The sequence below is a fragment of the Anomaloglossus baeobatrachus genome, chromosome 6 (genome assembly GCF_048569485.1).
Source record: "Anomaloglossus baeobatrachus isolate aAnoBae1 chromosome 6, aAnoBae1.hap1, whole genome shotgun sequence".
NCBI classification, from domain to species: Eukaryota; Metazoa; Chordata; class Amphibia; order Anura; family Aromobatidae; genus Anomaloglossus; species Anomaloglossus baeobatrachus.
Window position 1 is genome coordinate 338,829,240 of NC_134358.1, and position 17,146 is coordinate 338,846,385.

Consider the following 17,146-nt stretch of genomic DNA (forward strand, 5'->3'; position numbering starts at 1 on the left):
CCCTGTATGGTTGGGCTATTGTCTTCTAACGGGACTTGTGTGGGATAGGTCCTTAAGTCCAGTCCGCAATCAGTTGATTCGACTCGGCCCTGTCGGTTCAGGGCTTTGTACTTGGTCTGAGTACCATGACTGGTGCTCCGGTATCCAGTTGGCTCCCCGGTTCGGTTCCGGCGAGCCACAACCCTGTCCCAGTCCCTTACGGTTCCACCGGTCGTCTTCCCGGTCTCCTGCAGGCGGCCACCATCGTCTGCCTCCTTGCCAATGGTGACTGGGCCCCGACCCAGCCACCTGGTAGTCTCTTGGCAGCCTGGACACAGGACTGCCCGTGAACTTGACTGCTCTACCCTCGTACTCCAACTCGACTCTCCTAGAACTTGAACTTGACTACTGAGGTTCCCGCCTCCAGGCCTGTCAACTCCTCGGTGGGCGGGACCAACCACCTGGCTTCGCCCCCCTGGTGTGGACATCAAATCTGGAGGGTGGTGACAAGGTTTTTAGTTTGACTGGTGTTAACTAATTGGGAAGGGGTGTGGTGCGTGGGACTACCTGGGACGACCTGACTAGTCCAGGGCGTCACACTGAGCATGAGAGGACACCCTCAGCTTTTCTCCCCTCTTCAGATGAATGGGGAGGGCCAGAGCTTAAATTGAACATACAGCGTATGTGCTGTATGCTGGAGGAGAGGCTGTCAGAGTCAGGGGCCCAGTGGGGGATCCACTGATACCCTGGTGGACTGGAGAGCAGTGAAATTGTTCTCTTTAATAGCAGCACACAATCGCCCAACAGCTGCAGGAAGCCAGTGGCTGGTTGATCACCGTGCTGCAATTATAGATAACGAATGTTCACTGCTCTCCCTGCCCATAATCCCGCACACCCCTCAGCACCGGCTTCAATGGAAAGAGATGGGCGTGGGGAGCAGTGAATAAGCATTCTCTTCAGTAGTGGGGCATGTATTTCACACTTGCAACCCCTGCGACCATGATCGTTCCACCCATGGGCCCGTCATACTGTGTATAGAGGAGCTGTACATGGCAGATTCAGGGGACTTTATTTAGTGTTAAGTGGACACTTAACAACCATTATTGTTATAGGGGCATTCAGGGTATTGTGACCATCAAAGGTGCAAAGGGGGCATTTTTATTTTCTAGGAGCAAAATATGAACACTTTTCTATGGCACTTGCATAGGGCATTATTTTTTTCTAGGGGGCAATTTTACCATATAGAGGGCACAAAGGAGGCATTATTACCATGTAAAGGGCACAGTGGAATTATTACGTGGGGCAGTAGGAGGAGCACTATTAGGGTATGTACCCACGATCAGGACTCACCGGTGGGGCCGCAAGTCTCTACCACAGGAGAACGCAGGAGACTGCAGCTGCTTGTACCCATGATCAGGGTTCAGTGCGCTGCGGTCTTTCACTTGTGTTTTCCCTACAGAGGCCGCATGCAAATCCGCAGAAAACAATTGACATGCTGCGGTCTGGAAAGACGCACCGCAGGTCAGTGTTTGCTGTGGAAAAAACAAGCACAGTTGGGCACGGGATTTCTAGAAATCTCATCCACTATGCTTGTACTGTACACCGGAGTGTTTTGGATGCAGCTGAAGCATGTTATATCCAAAACGCAGCAAACACTGATCGTGGGCACGCACCCTTGTTATGCCACACAGCAGGTGAAGTAATAGAGGCACATACGGCAGCAGTGGCTCAGTTTTGGGGTGACGGTAGGATGAGGAGTTTGTACAGGTCGGGAATAGATGGCCACGGCATTGGAAATTTGAGAAGTCAAAGGTGTCTTTGTTGTAACCTCTGTAGATGGGTTATGGCTGGAAGAAATGCCATGTTGGTCTGAGCCAGATGGAAAAGACTCCATCAGAAAGAATGTCAGCTGTAAGTCACTATTTATAACTGTAGTGTAATCACTTATATGTTCTGCAGGACTGGTGTCTACCGCTATATGATATCGTATAGCAGTAATATCGGTGCTGGCCTCTGCATACAGGTTGATTTCCCTTAATAGCCCAGTGTGCCACCCTAGTTGTTACCATGGTTACCTGCTTAGAGGCCCATGTGAATGTTTCACCCCACCGAGCTGAGCCCCTAGCATTCTGCATTTAGGAAAGTGATGTTACATTATGCCTCCATCTATGATAATGTCCTACTGTGGTTGTGTTGAAAAAATTATTTCAGTCAGCTAATTTAACATTTATGGAATCATTTTTAATTATCTTTCTTACCTCTGCTTTTATTTTATTATCTCCAAAACACAAGTGCTGTAGATAAGCAGCTGCATTAGATTGCACAGAAGGGAACTGGTGTTGCAACATTTGTATTACTTCTGGAAGTTCTGGATCTCTCCATCCAAATTCTCTGCAAATGTAATATAAATGAAATTAGTGTGTGTTCCACCTCTGGGGACAATTATGTTTATTAATTAAATACATGCAATTACTTCTAAAAATACGTTTTGCAATTCGGTTCCATTACCACTCCAGCTTTTTTTGTATGTAAGTGCCGAAGTAGTGCTTTAGGCTACTTTCACACATCAGTTTTTTGGCATCACGCACAATCCGGCGTGTGCCTGATGCATCGGATCTGGCGCAGAATATGCAAAAACGGATGCGCCAGATCCTTTTTTTTGTTGGATCCGGTATACCTGATCCGTCAAAAAACGGATCTGGCGCAGCCGTTTTTGCACCCGTTTCGTCCGTTTTTTTGCTGGATCCGTTTTTTTTTTTTCCAATGAATTGGAGCATGCTCAGTTTAAAAAAAAATGGATCCGGCAGCCGCATCCGTTTTTTGCCGCATTACGCCGGATCCGGCATCAATAGGCTCCATTTGTAAATCACGCCGTATCGCGCCGGATCCGGCACAATGCGTTTTTTTGTCAGAGACAAAAAATGTTACAAGAGACGTTCCATCCAGCCGCCGCATTAGCCAATTACGACGGATCCGGCAAAAGCCGGATGAAACACAAGGCCATCAGGCACAATCCGGCGCTAACACAAATCAATGGGGATAAAACAGATCCGGCGCCGGATCTGTTTTATCCGTTTTTTTCCGGATTGTGCCTGATGGAAAAAAACTGATGTGTGAAAGTAGCCTTAAATGTAAGTCTCCTGCCCCTTGTCTTAGGGGCACTTTGCACATTACGACATCGCAAGCCGATGCTTGCGATGCCGAGCACGATAGTCCCCGCCCCCGTCGCAGCTGCAATATCTTGTGATAGCTGCCGTAGCGAACATTATCGCTACGGCAGCTTCACATGCACTCACCTGCCCTGCGACGTCGATCTGGCCGGCGACCCGCCTCCTCATTAAGGTGGCGGGTCGTGCGGCGTCATAGCGACGTCATACGCCAATAGAAGCAGAAGGGCAGAGATGAGCGGGACGTAAACATCCCGCCCACCTTTGTCCTTCCGCATAGCCGGCGTGAGCCAAAGGACGCAGGTAGGAGATGTTCCTCGCTCCTGCGGCTTCACACACAGCGATGTGTACTGCCGAAGGAACGAGGAACAACATCGTACCATCGCAGCAGCGTAATTATGGAATTCCCCAACACTACACCGATAATACGATTACGACGATTTTGCGCTCGTTAATAGTATCATCTAGGATTTACACACTACGATGTCGAGAGCGGCGCCGGAAGTGCGTCACTTTCGACATGACCCCACCGATATCGCACCTGCAATGTCGTAGTGTGCAAAGTGTCCCTTATACTCACCTGCTGCCAACCTCATCTTTTTTCAGCGGCGCTCTGGTTGGTTTATTTGTGGCCTGCTGGCAGTTCTAGTGTTTCATATAGAGCACCGGAGTTCACAAATCAATGTAAGTCTATGTGAGCTTTGTTCTGGCTCTCATACAGATGCATTGGAGGCTTGTGGCTAGGAAAGAGTGAACCCGTTTGGGGTTCGTACCAGACACCTTGTGTTTGGTGCTCGAAACCGAACACAGACTTATCATGGAAGTCTGTGTCTGAATTCAGACTTTGGAAGCTGTTTGGAAGATGAATAAAGCTTGTTGAACGCCTGCAGTGCAGACAATCAACAAGGTTTTCGAGATGGCTAAGGCTAGTTTCACACTTGCGTTGAACGGTATCCGTTGCATTGCGTTGTGTGACGGATGCAACGGATGTGTTGCATATAGTGGCACAACGGATGCAACGGATGCTGCAAAACAACGGAATCCGTTTTGATTTTTTTTTTTTTTACAGTTTTCCCGTGGCAGACTATTGTGAACGATCACATGATCGCTCCCAGTAGCCGGCCGCCGGGTGATCAGCTGATTGCTCCCTGCAGCCGGCCGCCAGGTGATCAGCTGATCGCTCCCTGCAGCCGGCCGCCGGGTGATCAGCTCATTGCTCCCTGCAGCCGTCCGCCGGGTGATCAGCTCATCGCTCCCTGCAGCCGGCCGCCGGGTGATCAGCTGATCGCTCCCAGTAGCCGGCCGCCGGGTGATCAGCTGATCGCTCCCTGCAGCCGGCCGCCGGGTGATCAGCTGATCGCTCCCAGTAGCCGGCCGCCGGGTGATCAGCTCATCGCTCCCTGCAGCCGGCCGCCGGGTGATCAGCTCATCGCTCCCTGCAGCCGGCCGCCGGGTGATCAGGTGATCGCTCCCAGTAGCTGGCCGCCGGGTGATCAGCTCATCGCTCCCTGCAGCCGGCCGCCGGGTGATCAGGAGATCGCTCCCAGTAGCCGGCCGCCGGGTGATCAGCTCATCGCTCCCTGCAGCCGGCCGCCAGGTGATCAGCTGATCGCTCCCTGCAGCCGGCCGCCGGGTGATCAGCTCATTGCTCCCTGCAGCCGTCCGCCGGGTGATCAGCTCATCGCTCCCTGCAGCCGGCCGCCGGGTGATCAGCTGATCGCTCCCAGTAGCCGGCCGCCGGGTGATCAGCTGATCGCTCCCTGCAGCCGGCCGCCGGGTGATCAGCTGATCGCTCCCAGTAGCCGGCCGCCGGGTGATCAGCTCATCGCTCCCTGCAGCCGGCCGCCGGGTGATCAGCTCATCGCTCCCTGCAGCCGGCCGCCGGGTGATCAGGTGATCGCTCCCAGTAGCTGGCCGCCGGGTGATCAGCTCATCGCTCCCTGCAGCCGGCCGCCGGGTGATCAGGAGATCGCTCCCAGTAGCCGGCCGCCGGGTGATCAGCTCATCGCTCCCTGCAGCCGGCCGCCGGGTGATCAGCTGATCGCTCCCAGTAGCTGGCCGCTGGGTGATCAGCTGATCGCTCCCTGCAGCCGGCCGCCAGGTGATCAGCTGATCGCTCCATGCAGCCGGCCGCCGGGTGATCAGCTCATCGCTCCCTGCAGCCGGCCGCAGGGTGATCAGCTCATCGCTCCCTGCAGCCGGCCGCCGGGTGATCAGGTGATCGCTCCCAGTAGCTGGCCGCCGGGTGATCAGCTGATCGCTCCCTGCAGCCGGCCGCCGGGTGATCAGCTGATCGCTCCCAGTAGCCGGCCGCCGGGTGATCAGCTCATCGCTCCCTGCAGCCGGCCGCCGGGTGATCAGCTGATCGCTCCCAGTAGCCGGCCGCTAGGTGATCAGCTGATCGCTCCCTGCAGCCGGCCGCCGGGTGATCAGCTGATCGCTCCCTGCAGCCGGCCGCCGGGTGATCAGCTGATCGCTCCATGCAGCCGGCCGCCGGGTGATCAGCTGATCGCTCCATGCAGCCGGCCGCGTGATCAGCTGATCGCTCCCAGTAGCCGGCCGCCGGGTGATCAGCTGATCGCTCCCAGTAGCCGGCCGCCGGGTGATCAGCTCATCGCTCCCTGCAGCCAGCCGCCGGGTGATCAGTTGATCGCTCCCAGTAGCCGGCCGCTGGGTGATCAGCTGATCGCTCCCTGCAGCCGGCCGCCGGGTGATCAGCTGATCGCTCCCAGTAGCCGGCCGCCGGGTGATCAGCTCATCGCTCCCTGCAGCCGGCCGCCGGGTGCTCAGGTGATCGCTCCCAGTAGCTGGCCGCCGGGTGATCAGCTGATCGTTCCCTGCAGCCGGCCGCCGGGTGATCAGCTCATCGCTCCCTGCAGCCGGCCGCCGGGTGATCAGGTGATCGCTCCCAGTAGCTGGCTGCCGGGTGATCAGCTGATCGCTCCCAGTAGCCGGCCGCCGGGTGATCAGCTCATCGCTGCCTGCAGCCGGCCGCCGGGTGATCAGCTGATCGCTCCCAGTAGCCGGCCGCTGGGTGATCAGCTGATCGCTCCCTGCAGCCGGCCGCCGGGTGATCAGCTGATCGCTCCCAGTAGCCGGCCGCCGGGTGATCAGCTCATCGCTCCCTGCAGCCGGCCGCCGGGTGATCAGCTGATCGCTCCATGCAGCCGGCCGCCGGGTGATCAGCTGATCGCTCCATGCAGCCGGCCGCGTGATCAGCTGATCGCTCCCAGTAGCCGGCTGCCGGGTGATCAGCTGATCGCTCCCAGTAGCCGGCCGCCGGGTGATCAGCTCATCGCTCCCTGCAGCCGGCCGCCGGGTGATCAGCTGATCGCTCCCAGTAGCCGGCCGCTGGGTGATCAGCTGATCGCTCCCTGCAGCCGGCCGCCGGGTGATCAGCTGATCGCTCCCAGTAGCCGGCCGCCGGGTGATCAGCTCATCGCTCCCTGCAGCCGGCCGCCGGGTGATCAGGTGATCGCTCCCAGTAGCTGGCCGCCGGGTGATCAGCTGATCGTTCCCTGCAGCCGGCCACCGGGTGATCAGCTGCTCGCTCCATGCAGCCGGCCGCCGGGTGATCAGCTGATCGCTCCCTGCAGCCGGCCGCCAGCAGCCTGCAGCTGGCGGCCGGCTGCAGGGAGCGCTGTCACTTGCCGGTGCTCGGGCATGCCAGCGGGCGGGCGCTCAGCTGAGCGCTGTCACTTGCCGGCGGCCGAGCATGCTGGAGGGCGGGCGCTCAGCTGAGCGCTGTCACTTGCCGGCGGCCAGGCATGCCGGCGGGCGGGCGCTCAGCTGAGCGCTGTCACTTGCCGGAGGCCGAGCGCTCAGCTGAACGTTCGGCCACCGCGAGCCAAAATAAAGTTTGTGATTAAAAAAAAAAGGGAGCATGCGCAGTGAAAGCCAGAGGATTCCGCTGCTCAAAACAACGTTACAAGCTGCGTTCCTCCCGCTGGGCGGAAGCAACGGAGCGTCGCCCAGCAGAAGCAACGCAGGTCCTTTTGGTACAATCCATCAACCATACAAGTCGGTATCCGTTAACGGCTTCCGCTGTTTTCCAAAAGGGCGGATTGTAACGGAAGGAAATCAACACAAGTGTGAAAGTAGATATGCAGCACCCTGGGATATGCTGCCCCAGTGATCTGCAGGATCCTAAGGGTATGTGCGCACGTTGCTTTTTACCTGCTTTTTACCTGCTTTTTGCTGCTTTTTCTTCTGCGCTGTTTAATGCCAAAATGGATGTGTTCTTCTATTCAAGCAAAGAATATGGGAATTTGGGTTTCTTGTTCACACTATGTTGTTCAAAATGCTGCCTTTTTGTGGCCGAACTTTGGTCAAAAACTCAGCTTTGCAGTGCAAAACCCAAATGGCAAAAACAATTGACATGTTGCTTCTTTGAAAAGCTGAGTTTTTGACCAAAGTTCTGCCTCAAAAAGGCAGCATTTTGAACAACATAGTGTGAACAAGAAACCCAAATTCCCATAGACTTTGCTTGAATAGAAGAACACATCCATTTTGGCATTAAACAGCGCAGAAGAAAAAGCAGCAAAAAAGCAGGTAAAAAGCAGGTAAAAAGCAACGTGCGCACATACCCTAAGGCTTTCTAGAACACCCTCTGCTGACAACCCACACCTCACACACAGGTAGGAGCACATTCCCTGAGACTTGGGGGCAGCATGTAGAGGGTTAACAGTGGTCAGATGTGAGAAGCAATCCCTTAGCTGTTAGCCTGGGAAAGGGGTGTGGCTTGTGGGAAGCAACAGGTGTTGCTAGGCAGAGTTGGCAGAGAGGAAAAACAACAGTTGAAGGAGTGGCAGTTGAAAGGAGCCAGAGAGTGAGAGGGGTGTGAGGATTGTGAAAAGACCCCCAAAAGGCGACTAGGAGGTAGTAGCCTGAGGGTAGACAGATCCCAGGCACTACACACGAGGGGGTACTGGACCCCAGAGTAGACAACAGCTCCAAGCGGTCTGCTGATCCAGCCGTGTGTGGTGACTTCCAGGGTACCACACCACCCATAGGCTCAGGGACACAGCCTCATATATAGGACCCGGGAGAGGGCACAGAGAAGTAACCTACCCCACATGAACCGCGAGGCCTGTCATACTGGGCCCGGAAAGATAAAGGAGCGGAGCGCCGCAGGTCACCAACAGCTTCAGGCAAGGGGACCATCAGCTCTGCATGTGCACGGAGGGCTCAACTGGAACTCACATCAGCACCGGAACAAAGGAAAGTTGGTTGACCAGCCGTACCAAACAGCACTTGCAACATCCATTGAGTAAATTACTAGTTAATCTGCAAGAACTGTGTCGTGTTTATTACTGGCGCACCACAAGGCGCAGCACACCTACATAGGACTTAAGCCCCTACTGGCGGAGGGTGCGAACACACTTGCTGCTATACCATCTGTCCCTAAAACCACAGCAGCGGCGGGACATCTTATTACCGCAACCCGCCAGTGGTGTCACAAGTGACATACAAAATAACCCTGGTACTGAGCGCCCCCCAGGTAACGGAACCGGGCACGGCCACCTGTGACAGTGATCCCCATTATCCACCAACCGAAACCGAGTATCCCAAGGGCCTGGGGTGTGGCAGCGCTCTACAAATTGGCGTCACGAACAGGATACAAACTAGGCCCAGCAACCCTGCATGCAGTGTGCCTTAAACCGTTTAAAATTATATATAGACTTTTGTCGCCATTTTGCCTCAGTAAAAACTACTGCGCAATCACTCTAGCTGTAAAAGAGCGCAAAGTTTGAAAAAGTGCGCAAGAAAACCTGGCTCCGCCCCCCCACAGGGAATCTGCAGAGCAGCACTGAGCAGTAGCCTGACTTCAGGAGCTCCTGAGCCGCTTGGGATCCCCATAGAGAAGGTTGCTGAAATTAACCATGGGGGACTTATGTGGAAGCCCAAGAGAATGGAGACGCTGCTGGACCGAATAGGAGCGCAGACGCTGCGGCGGCGACACCGATCATGCCGCTCATGCTACCCTACCTCCCAGGCGCGACCTGGATGCCCCAGTACAATGGCAAATCGGATACCTTAGCCGGGAAGCAAAGGGCGTCCATTATAATGGGTCAGCTTAAAGGGGCAGCGGAGCTAGAAGCAGAAACTTGGTCAGACGCTGCACGCGAGTCAGTAGCCACCATCTTTGACAAATTGAAACTTGCATTTGAGACCCGCACTGAGGCGGAACTGCGGATGGAGTTCTACAACTGCAGGCAGAAACTGCAGGATAACATCAGGGACTATGCCCTGAGACTCCAAGCAGCAATACGGACATTAAAACATGTCGATCCTCTCAGTGCCAGAGAGGAAAACCGGATGCTAACGGAGCAGGTCATACAGGGCCTGTTGTCATCAGAGGACCGCAAGCAATTGCACCTGTGGTCCCTTGAACATGCTGATGCGGACTTTGCAACTCTAAAAGACCGGGCTATCAAGGCGTTGCATCCCCCGGCAACCTCAGACTCTACCCTGACTGTGCTACCTGCCAGTGTCCCTTCCTTGGAAGTGGAACCTGCCTCCTCTACTCCAGCAAAGGCCTATGGGCAGATTGCGCCCCCTAGTGCACCAGAGGACCTGCGTTCCCAAGTGCAGCGACTCAGTGAGGATGTAGCAAAGATCCTCAAAGCCATGCAGCTTGGTCCAGAGCCCAAGCCACCAGACCGTATCCTGTGTGCTGACTGCCCTGAGGACGTCCCGTGGATGAGGAACCGAAGGAGTCCCTCACTGCGAGGAAGACTCACCGATCGCTATTGTTCTTCAGGACCACCCATCTGCCGGCATTGTGGTAAAACAGGCCATCTTGCAAGAAGGTGTCCTTTAAATATGCAACCCCTGGGGCCAAGGGCCAATCCCCAGGTGTAAGTCGACAAGGCCCAATGGAATGGCATGACCGGTATGTGGGAGGACGTCCGATTCTGTCCATTACCTTGGACGGGATCCCCACTTCTGCACTGTTGGACACCGGTTCACAAGTAACCACCATTCCCTATGAGCTGTACTGCCGATTCTGGTGTGATGAAGAACCCGCTCGACCTGATCCAAGCCTCACCATGTATGCTGTAAATGGGTTACCGGTAGAGCAGATAGGATTTAAAGAAGGAACCATAAAGGTGGGGAGGGTGGAGCTTAGGGGTCAGGGATTGATTGTTCTTAAAACTGATGCAAATGATAGAAATCCCCATGTGATCCTAGGTACCAATGTCATCGAAAATTGTTTGGGAGAAGTATTGTTCTTGCTCCAACAGATCGCCAAGACTGCCGATGCCAGGCAGCAGAGGGTCCTGCAGAAGGAGATTAAAGTCCTTTTGCTAAAACAACAGGTAAACCAGTCTGGTGGAGAACTGGGTAGTGTGCGGGTAATGGATTCTAACCCCATTGTGTTACCTCCAAGAAATGAAATGATGGTGTGGTGTCGGGCATCCATAGGTCCTAGATGGCAAGATTACCAGGCAGTGGTAGAGCCCGTGTACCCAGGGGACTGGTCCATAATCCTGACAGCCAGGGGGGTAGTCAATGTACACAAAGGGAGAGTTCCTGTACGTATATTAAATTGTGGGGACGATGAAGCCAAATTGCCCAGGTACGCTACCATTGGTAAATTGTTTACCGTCACTGAAAATGCCGTTCAAGCAGCAAAACCACTTGCCCCAACAGACCTGGAAGATGAGCAATTAGCAAACTGGTGCCAGGAACTCCATGTTGGTACCGACTCCACGCCTTCTTACCAGAAGCAAGGAGTATGCCGGGTTGTGCAGGAATATTAACCAGTCTTCAGTAAGCATCCATTGGATTTTGGGAGAATTAAAGGGGTACAACACCATATCCCCACTAGGAACCATCCTCCCATCAGAGAACGATACAGACCTGTTCCACCAAAACAGTATCAGAGGGCCAAAGAAATGCTACATGACATGAAGGAGGCTGGGGTTATCCGAGATAGTTGTAGCCCTTGGGCAGCTCCACTAGTCTTAGTGAGAGTAAAAGATGGCACCATGCGGATGTGTGTAGATTACAGGCAGATAAATCGCATTACACATAAGGGTGCTAACCTATTAGCCTGCATAGAAGAGTCACTAGCTGCACTCAAGACTGCTAACTACTTTTCCACCTTAGACCTTACTAGTGGGTATTGGCAGGTCTCTGTAGCAGGGGAAGACCGGGAGAAGACTGCATTTGTCACCCCGATGGGCCTCTGCAAGTTCAACAGTATGCCGTTTGGACTCTGTAACGCACCTGGAACCTTCCAGCGCCTGATGGACTTTTGTCTGGGGCATTGCTATAGAAGAGAAAAACGGATGCACAGCTCAATGCAGTAAAAAGCTGGGTGCTCCTGATGAAGCTGTCCGCAGCGATACGCGTGGGGCCGGTCACGTTCCCCCTGGTGTTGCCATGACTTTCATGTTCATGCTCTATACATGGGTAGTGTATCTTTGATGAATAACTAGGTGATGATCATTTATTGTATAATCCCTGCTGTGTCACCAGCAGGTCTCATTATCTGACCTTCATGAGGTATACCTAATAGGATATTTGAGGCATTATTGCTATCCCTGCCATGACTTTCATGCTTATGCTCTACACATGGGTAGTGTATTTCTGAGGAATAACTAGGTGATGATCATTCACTGTGCAATCCTTGCTTTGTCACCATCGGGTCTCATTGTTTGACTCTGATAAGGTATACCTAACAGGAAACTTGGGACATTATTGCTACCCCCTTGGGGCCTCTTATCTACAGCCCTATTCTTATGATCATTTAGATCTTACTACTATGAGATGCACTGTGTATACATGATGAATTCTTGATCTGTATATATTGAAACATTGGGGTTTACGTATTGTCATCATTCACCTGTCACATAATGAAAGCATGTGCTGTGTAATCATTACTGAGAGATACACATGAGTCACACATAAATATATATGTATATATATATTTTTTTTTTTTTTTCCTTGATTCCTTGATTATATGCTGACCCTTCCATGTATTCATGTTGGCAAATTTCCAATCATTCCAGAGGGAACGTGTCCTCACCTGTGCTATTCTGCACAATTTTAATTGATTTTATTATGTCTTTGTAGTGTGTGTGTTTTTGGACTTAATAAATTTATAATTATATGAACCAGTCACTGACTAATTTACATGATTGGGTTGTGCGCCGGTTTTGCATGAGCTTTCCTCTGTTTCCTCTTTTGTCTGGGGCATCTGAACTTTGAAACTGTACTACTCTATTTAGATGACGTCATTGTGTTCTCCAAGTCCTACGAAGACCATCTGGAACATCTGACAGCGGTGTTTGAAGCACTATCCAAGTACAGCATGAAGCTGAAACCATCCAAGTGCCATCTCCTTAAACCCAAGGTTCAGTATCTGGGACACGTAGTCAGTGCTGAGGGAGTCGTGCCAGATCTAGACAAGATAACAGTCATCAAGAGCTGGACAAGACCAACTACTATCAAAGAGGTACGTTAGTTCCTGGGCCTGGTAGGATACTACCGAAGATTCATCAAAGGTTACACCAAGATGGCTGCCCCCTTGCAAGACCTCCTGGTTGGTCAACCCAAGAAAGGTAAAAAGTCTGATCGTCTATTCGAATGGGGCGAAAAAGAAGAAAGTTCCTTCAAACAAATGAAGTGGGCTCTGACGGGGGAAGAAATTCTTGCTTATCCAGACTACAACTTACCCTTTGTGCTGTACACAGACGCCAGCAACGTGGGATTAGGAGCAGTGTTGTCACAGGTCCAGAATGGGAGAGAGCGAGTAATTTCCTACGCTAGCAGGAAGCTTCGGCCTACTGAGAGAAATCCGGAAAATTACAGCTCTTTCAAGTTGGAGTTCCTGGCCATGGTCTGGGCTATCACTGAGAGGTTCAAGCACTATCTAGCAGCCACTAAGTTCACAGTCTTCACTGACAACAATCCTCTTACCCATCTAGACACAGCAAAGTTGGGCGCATTAGAACAACGCTGGGCAGCTCGGTTATCCAACTATGACTTTACCATCAAATACAGAGCTGGAGGTAACAACACAAATGCAGATGCGCTGTCAAGAATGTTCCATTTGCAAGAAGAGGGAGAAGACATAGATGAGCTAGAAGAGATAGAGTTACCTGCCTTCCATCGCAAGAGAACATGCCAATGTCAACAAACTGGTTCTAGACCAAAAGAGGCAACCTTGAAACCCTTATCACATTTTAGTTGGAAAGAGACACAGGACAGTGATCTCGCTATCAGCTTAATCAAGAGACTGGTAAGCCAAACCGATTCTCGTCTTGCACCAGAGGCTCCACAAGAAGCCCAACATCTGTGGAAGAACAGAAATAAGTTGTTTATCCACCGGGGAACACTCTGTAGACGATTCATCAATCTAAAAACTCACGAGATGAGGTGGCAAGTGATAATACCAAAAAGAGACGTCCCAATAGTGTTAGAAGCGTACCACAACGACGCCGGACACTTCGGTTGGAAGAAACTTGAGATGTTACTCCGTGAAAGATTCTACTGGGTTGGAATGAGATCTTATATCGAAAACTGGTGTAGAAATTGTGGTCCATGTGCTTTGAGAAGAAAAGACAAAGATAGTCAAAGAGCACCACTGCAGCCTATTGTTACCAAACAACCTCTAGAACTAGTCGCCTTAGACCATGTGAAATTAACACTGAGTACCAAAGGTTATACTTATTCCCTTACCTTTGTAGACCACTATTCAAGATTTCTTGTAGTAGTACCAGTCAGGGACCTAACAGCACAAACAGCAGCAAAAGCGTTTCAAGCCTACTTTTGCAGACCTCATGGTTATCCAGAGCAAGTAATTGCAGATCAAGGACCAGCGTTTGAAGCAGACGTTTTTCAAGAGTTCTGTAATATGTATGGTTGTAAAAAGATTCGTACAACATCCTATCATCCTCAAGGAAATAGAATGTGTGAGAAAATGAGCAGATCGTCATTAATATGCTAAAGTCCCTACCACTGGAAGATAGGAACAAATGGCCAGAAAAATTGCCTGACCTAGTGGATATGTATAACAACATCCCTGTAGGGTCTACAAACTTCACCCCAGCTTATCTTATGCGAGCAAGACCAGGAAGATTACCCGTCGACTTAGACATGGGAGTCCTAAACCCTGAAGACCATCCACAAAGTGATTGGAATATAGCTCGTCAAGCTCAATACACGAAGGTTCAAAAATGTGTTGAAAGGAATTTAGACCAAAGTAGTGAAAAACAAGAAAGAGATTACAACAAAAACGCAAAAGCTGTACCATTGACACCTGGAGAAAGGGTACTAAAAAGAAAAAGAAGACTTCACAAACTTAATGATCAATGGGAAGAAGAACCTTACATTGTCCAAACATCTAACTTTGACAACAAAAAGTCTGTATTATTAGCAAAGATGAAGGAAAAACATCAACAGCTGTTTCTAGAGACCATTTAAAGAAATGCCCAGAACAGTTAGCACCAAAAGAAAGTACAGAAAGAATTGTAAATCTACCTCAACCTGAGCCAAAGAAGAAAATGATCCATACTGTATAATACAATGGAGCCATAGTCATACCTTGTATCACCTTTCCACAAGTACCAGAAGAAGCTGTACCAAGACAAGAAGAACTTGTACCAGTACAAGAACCACAAGAAATCTCAGGGAAAGTTGAACCAGAATGTTCTGCAAACATTGACCTTGTCAATCCTACAGTAAGGGTAAGAACACGTAGATACTTACCAAGTCAACCTACCGTACCAAGTGTAGAACAAAATACAGACAACATTGACACAAAAGAGTTGCGTAGGTCAAACAGAAGCAACATTGGTCATCCCCCATCCAGACTAGGAGAGTGGGAATACTACTAAAGATGGTAATTAAATACATATTAACTGTATGTAAAATGTAAATAATGTATATTAAGCATGTTGACCCTACAGAGACTGACCTGTATGGACTTTTGGGTCACTAACAACTGTTCATAATGTTTGTTTAAGAACTGTGCCTCCCTTTGGGAAGAATCCAGGTTTTTCCCCATCCTTTGTTTTTATGGACCTAAGCCACAGGACTGGCGTGGCATAAAAACATTTGTATATAGTTGCACACATGGTGGGGTTACCCAAGAACTGAACTTTTGTTCCCAACACCCTAAAAGGAGAGCCGGAAGTCGCAGGGAGGGTCTGCAGTGGAGCAGGCGGAGACCCCCATCACCATCATATCCGGTGATGTGCTCCCTAGGACAGTCCCCACAGGGAACAGTCACCAGGATGTTCGGAGAGGTCCACTGGATAGTGGCCTCAGAGACTGTGGGTGGTGGGAAGAAAAGTGTATGGAGTACTAACCTGTTACAAATGTATATTTGTTATTTATTGCCATTTTAAAAATAATATATATTTTGCAGATTTTCTTGTTTTGCAGCCCGTGGACGTGCTGGTATTAACCAAGGGGGAATGCAGCACCCTGGGATATGCTGCCCCAGTGATCTGCAGGATCCTAAGGCTTTCTGGAACACCCTCTGCTGACAACCCACACCTCACACACAGGTAGGGGCACATTCCCTGAGACCTTGGCGCAGCATGTAGAGGGTTAACAGTGGTCAGATGTGAGAACCAATCCCTTAGCTGTTAGCCTGGGAAAGGGGTGTGGCTTGTGGGAAGCAACAGGTGTTGCTAGGCAGAGTTGGCAGAGAGGAAAAACAACAGTTGAAGGAGTGGCAGTTAAAAGGAGCCAGAGAGTGAGAGGGGTGTGAGGATTGTGAGGAGACCCCCAAAAGGCGACTAGGAGGTAGTAGCCTGAGGGTAGACAGATCCCAGGCACTACGAACGAGGGGGAACCGGACCCCAGAGTAGACAACAGCTCCAAGCGGTCTGCTGATCCAGCCATGTATGTTGACTTCCAGGGTACCACACCACCCATAGGCTCAGGGACACAGCCTCATATATAGGACCCGGGAGAGGGCACAGAGAAGTAGCCTACCCCATAAGGGACCGCGAGGCCTTTCATACTGGGCCCGGAAAGACAAAGGAGCAGAGAACTGCAGATCACCAACAGCTTCAGGCAAGGGGACCATCAGCTCTGCATGTGCACGGAGGGCTCAACTGGGACTCACGTCAGCACCGGGACAAAGGAAAGTCAGTTGACCAGCCGTACCAAACTGCACTTGCAACATCCAGTGAATAAATTACCAGTTAATCTGCAAGAACTGTGTCGTGTTTATTACTGGCGCACCATAAGGCGCAGCACACCTACATGGGACTTAAGCCCCTACTGGCGGAGGGTGTGAACACACTTGCTGCTATACCATCTGTCCCTAAAACCACAGCAGCAGCGGGACATCTTATTACCACAACCCGCCAGTGGCGTCACAAATGACATACAAAATAACCCTGGTACCGAGCGACCCCCAGGTAACGGAACCGGGCACGGCCACCTGTGACGGTGATCCCCATTATCCACCACCTGGAACCGAGTATCCCAAGGGCCTGGGGTGTGGCAGCGCTCTACAGATACATGATGGATAGATACACTGTGTGCAGAATTATTAGGCAAATGAGTTTTTTGATCACATGATACTTTTTATACATGTTGTCCTACTCCAAGCTGTATAGGCTTGAGAGCCAACTACCAATTAAGTAAATCAGGTGATGTGTATCTCTGTAATAAGGAGGGGTGTAGTGTAATGACATCAAAACCCTTTATAAGGTGTGCTTAATTATTAGGCAACTTCCTTTGCTTTGGGAAAATGGGTCAGAAGAGAGTTGATGGGCTCTAAAAAGTCCAAAATTCTGAGATGTCTTGCAGAGGGATGCAGCAGTCTTGAAATTGCCAAACCTTTAAAGCGTGATCACTGAACAAAAAAGAGTTTCATGGCAAATAGCCAACAGGGTCGCAAGAAGTGTGTTGGGCAAAATAACTGCCCATGAATTGAGGAAAATCAAGCATGAAGCTGCCAAGATGCCATTTGTCACCAGTATGGCCATATTTCAGAACTGCAACGTTACTGGAGTATCAAAAAGCAC

The 17,146-nt window shown here is 51.0% G+C and overlaps 1 protein-coding gene across 8 annotated transcripts in view; it reads right to left on the bottom strand.

Annotated features, from left to right (window-relative positions):
• CTNND2 (catenin delta 2) overlaps positions 1-17,146 on the bottom strand; it is a 3,073,686-nt gene that overhangs the window by 1,499,126 nt on the left and 1,557,414 nt on the right. For all 8 annotated transcript variants that reach the window (XM_075314970.1, XM_075314969.1, XM_075314967.1 and 5 more), the window contains one exon: positions 2,238-2,370. In XM_075314970.1, coding sequence (XP_075171085.1) covers positions 2,238-2,370 — 133 coding nt within the window. The remainder of the gene's footprint in view (positions 1-2,237; positions 2,371-17,146) is intronic.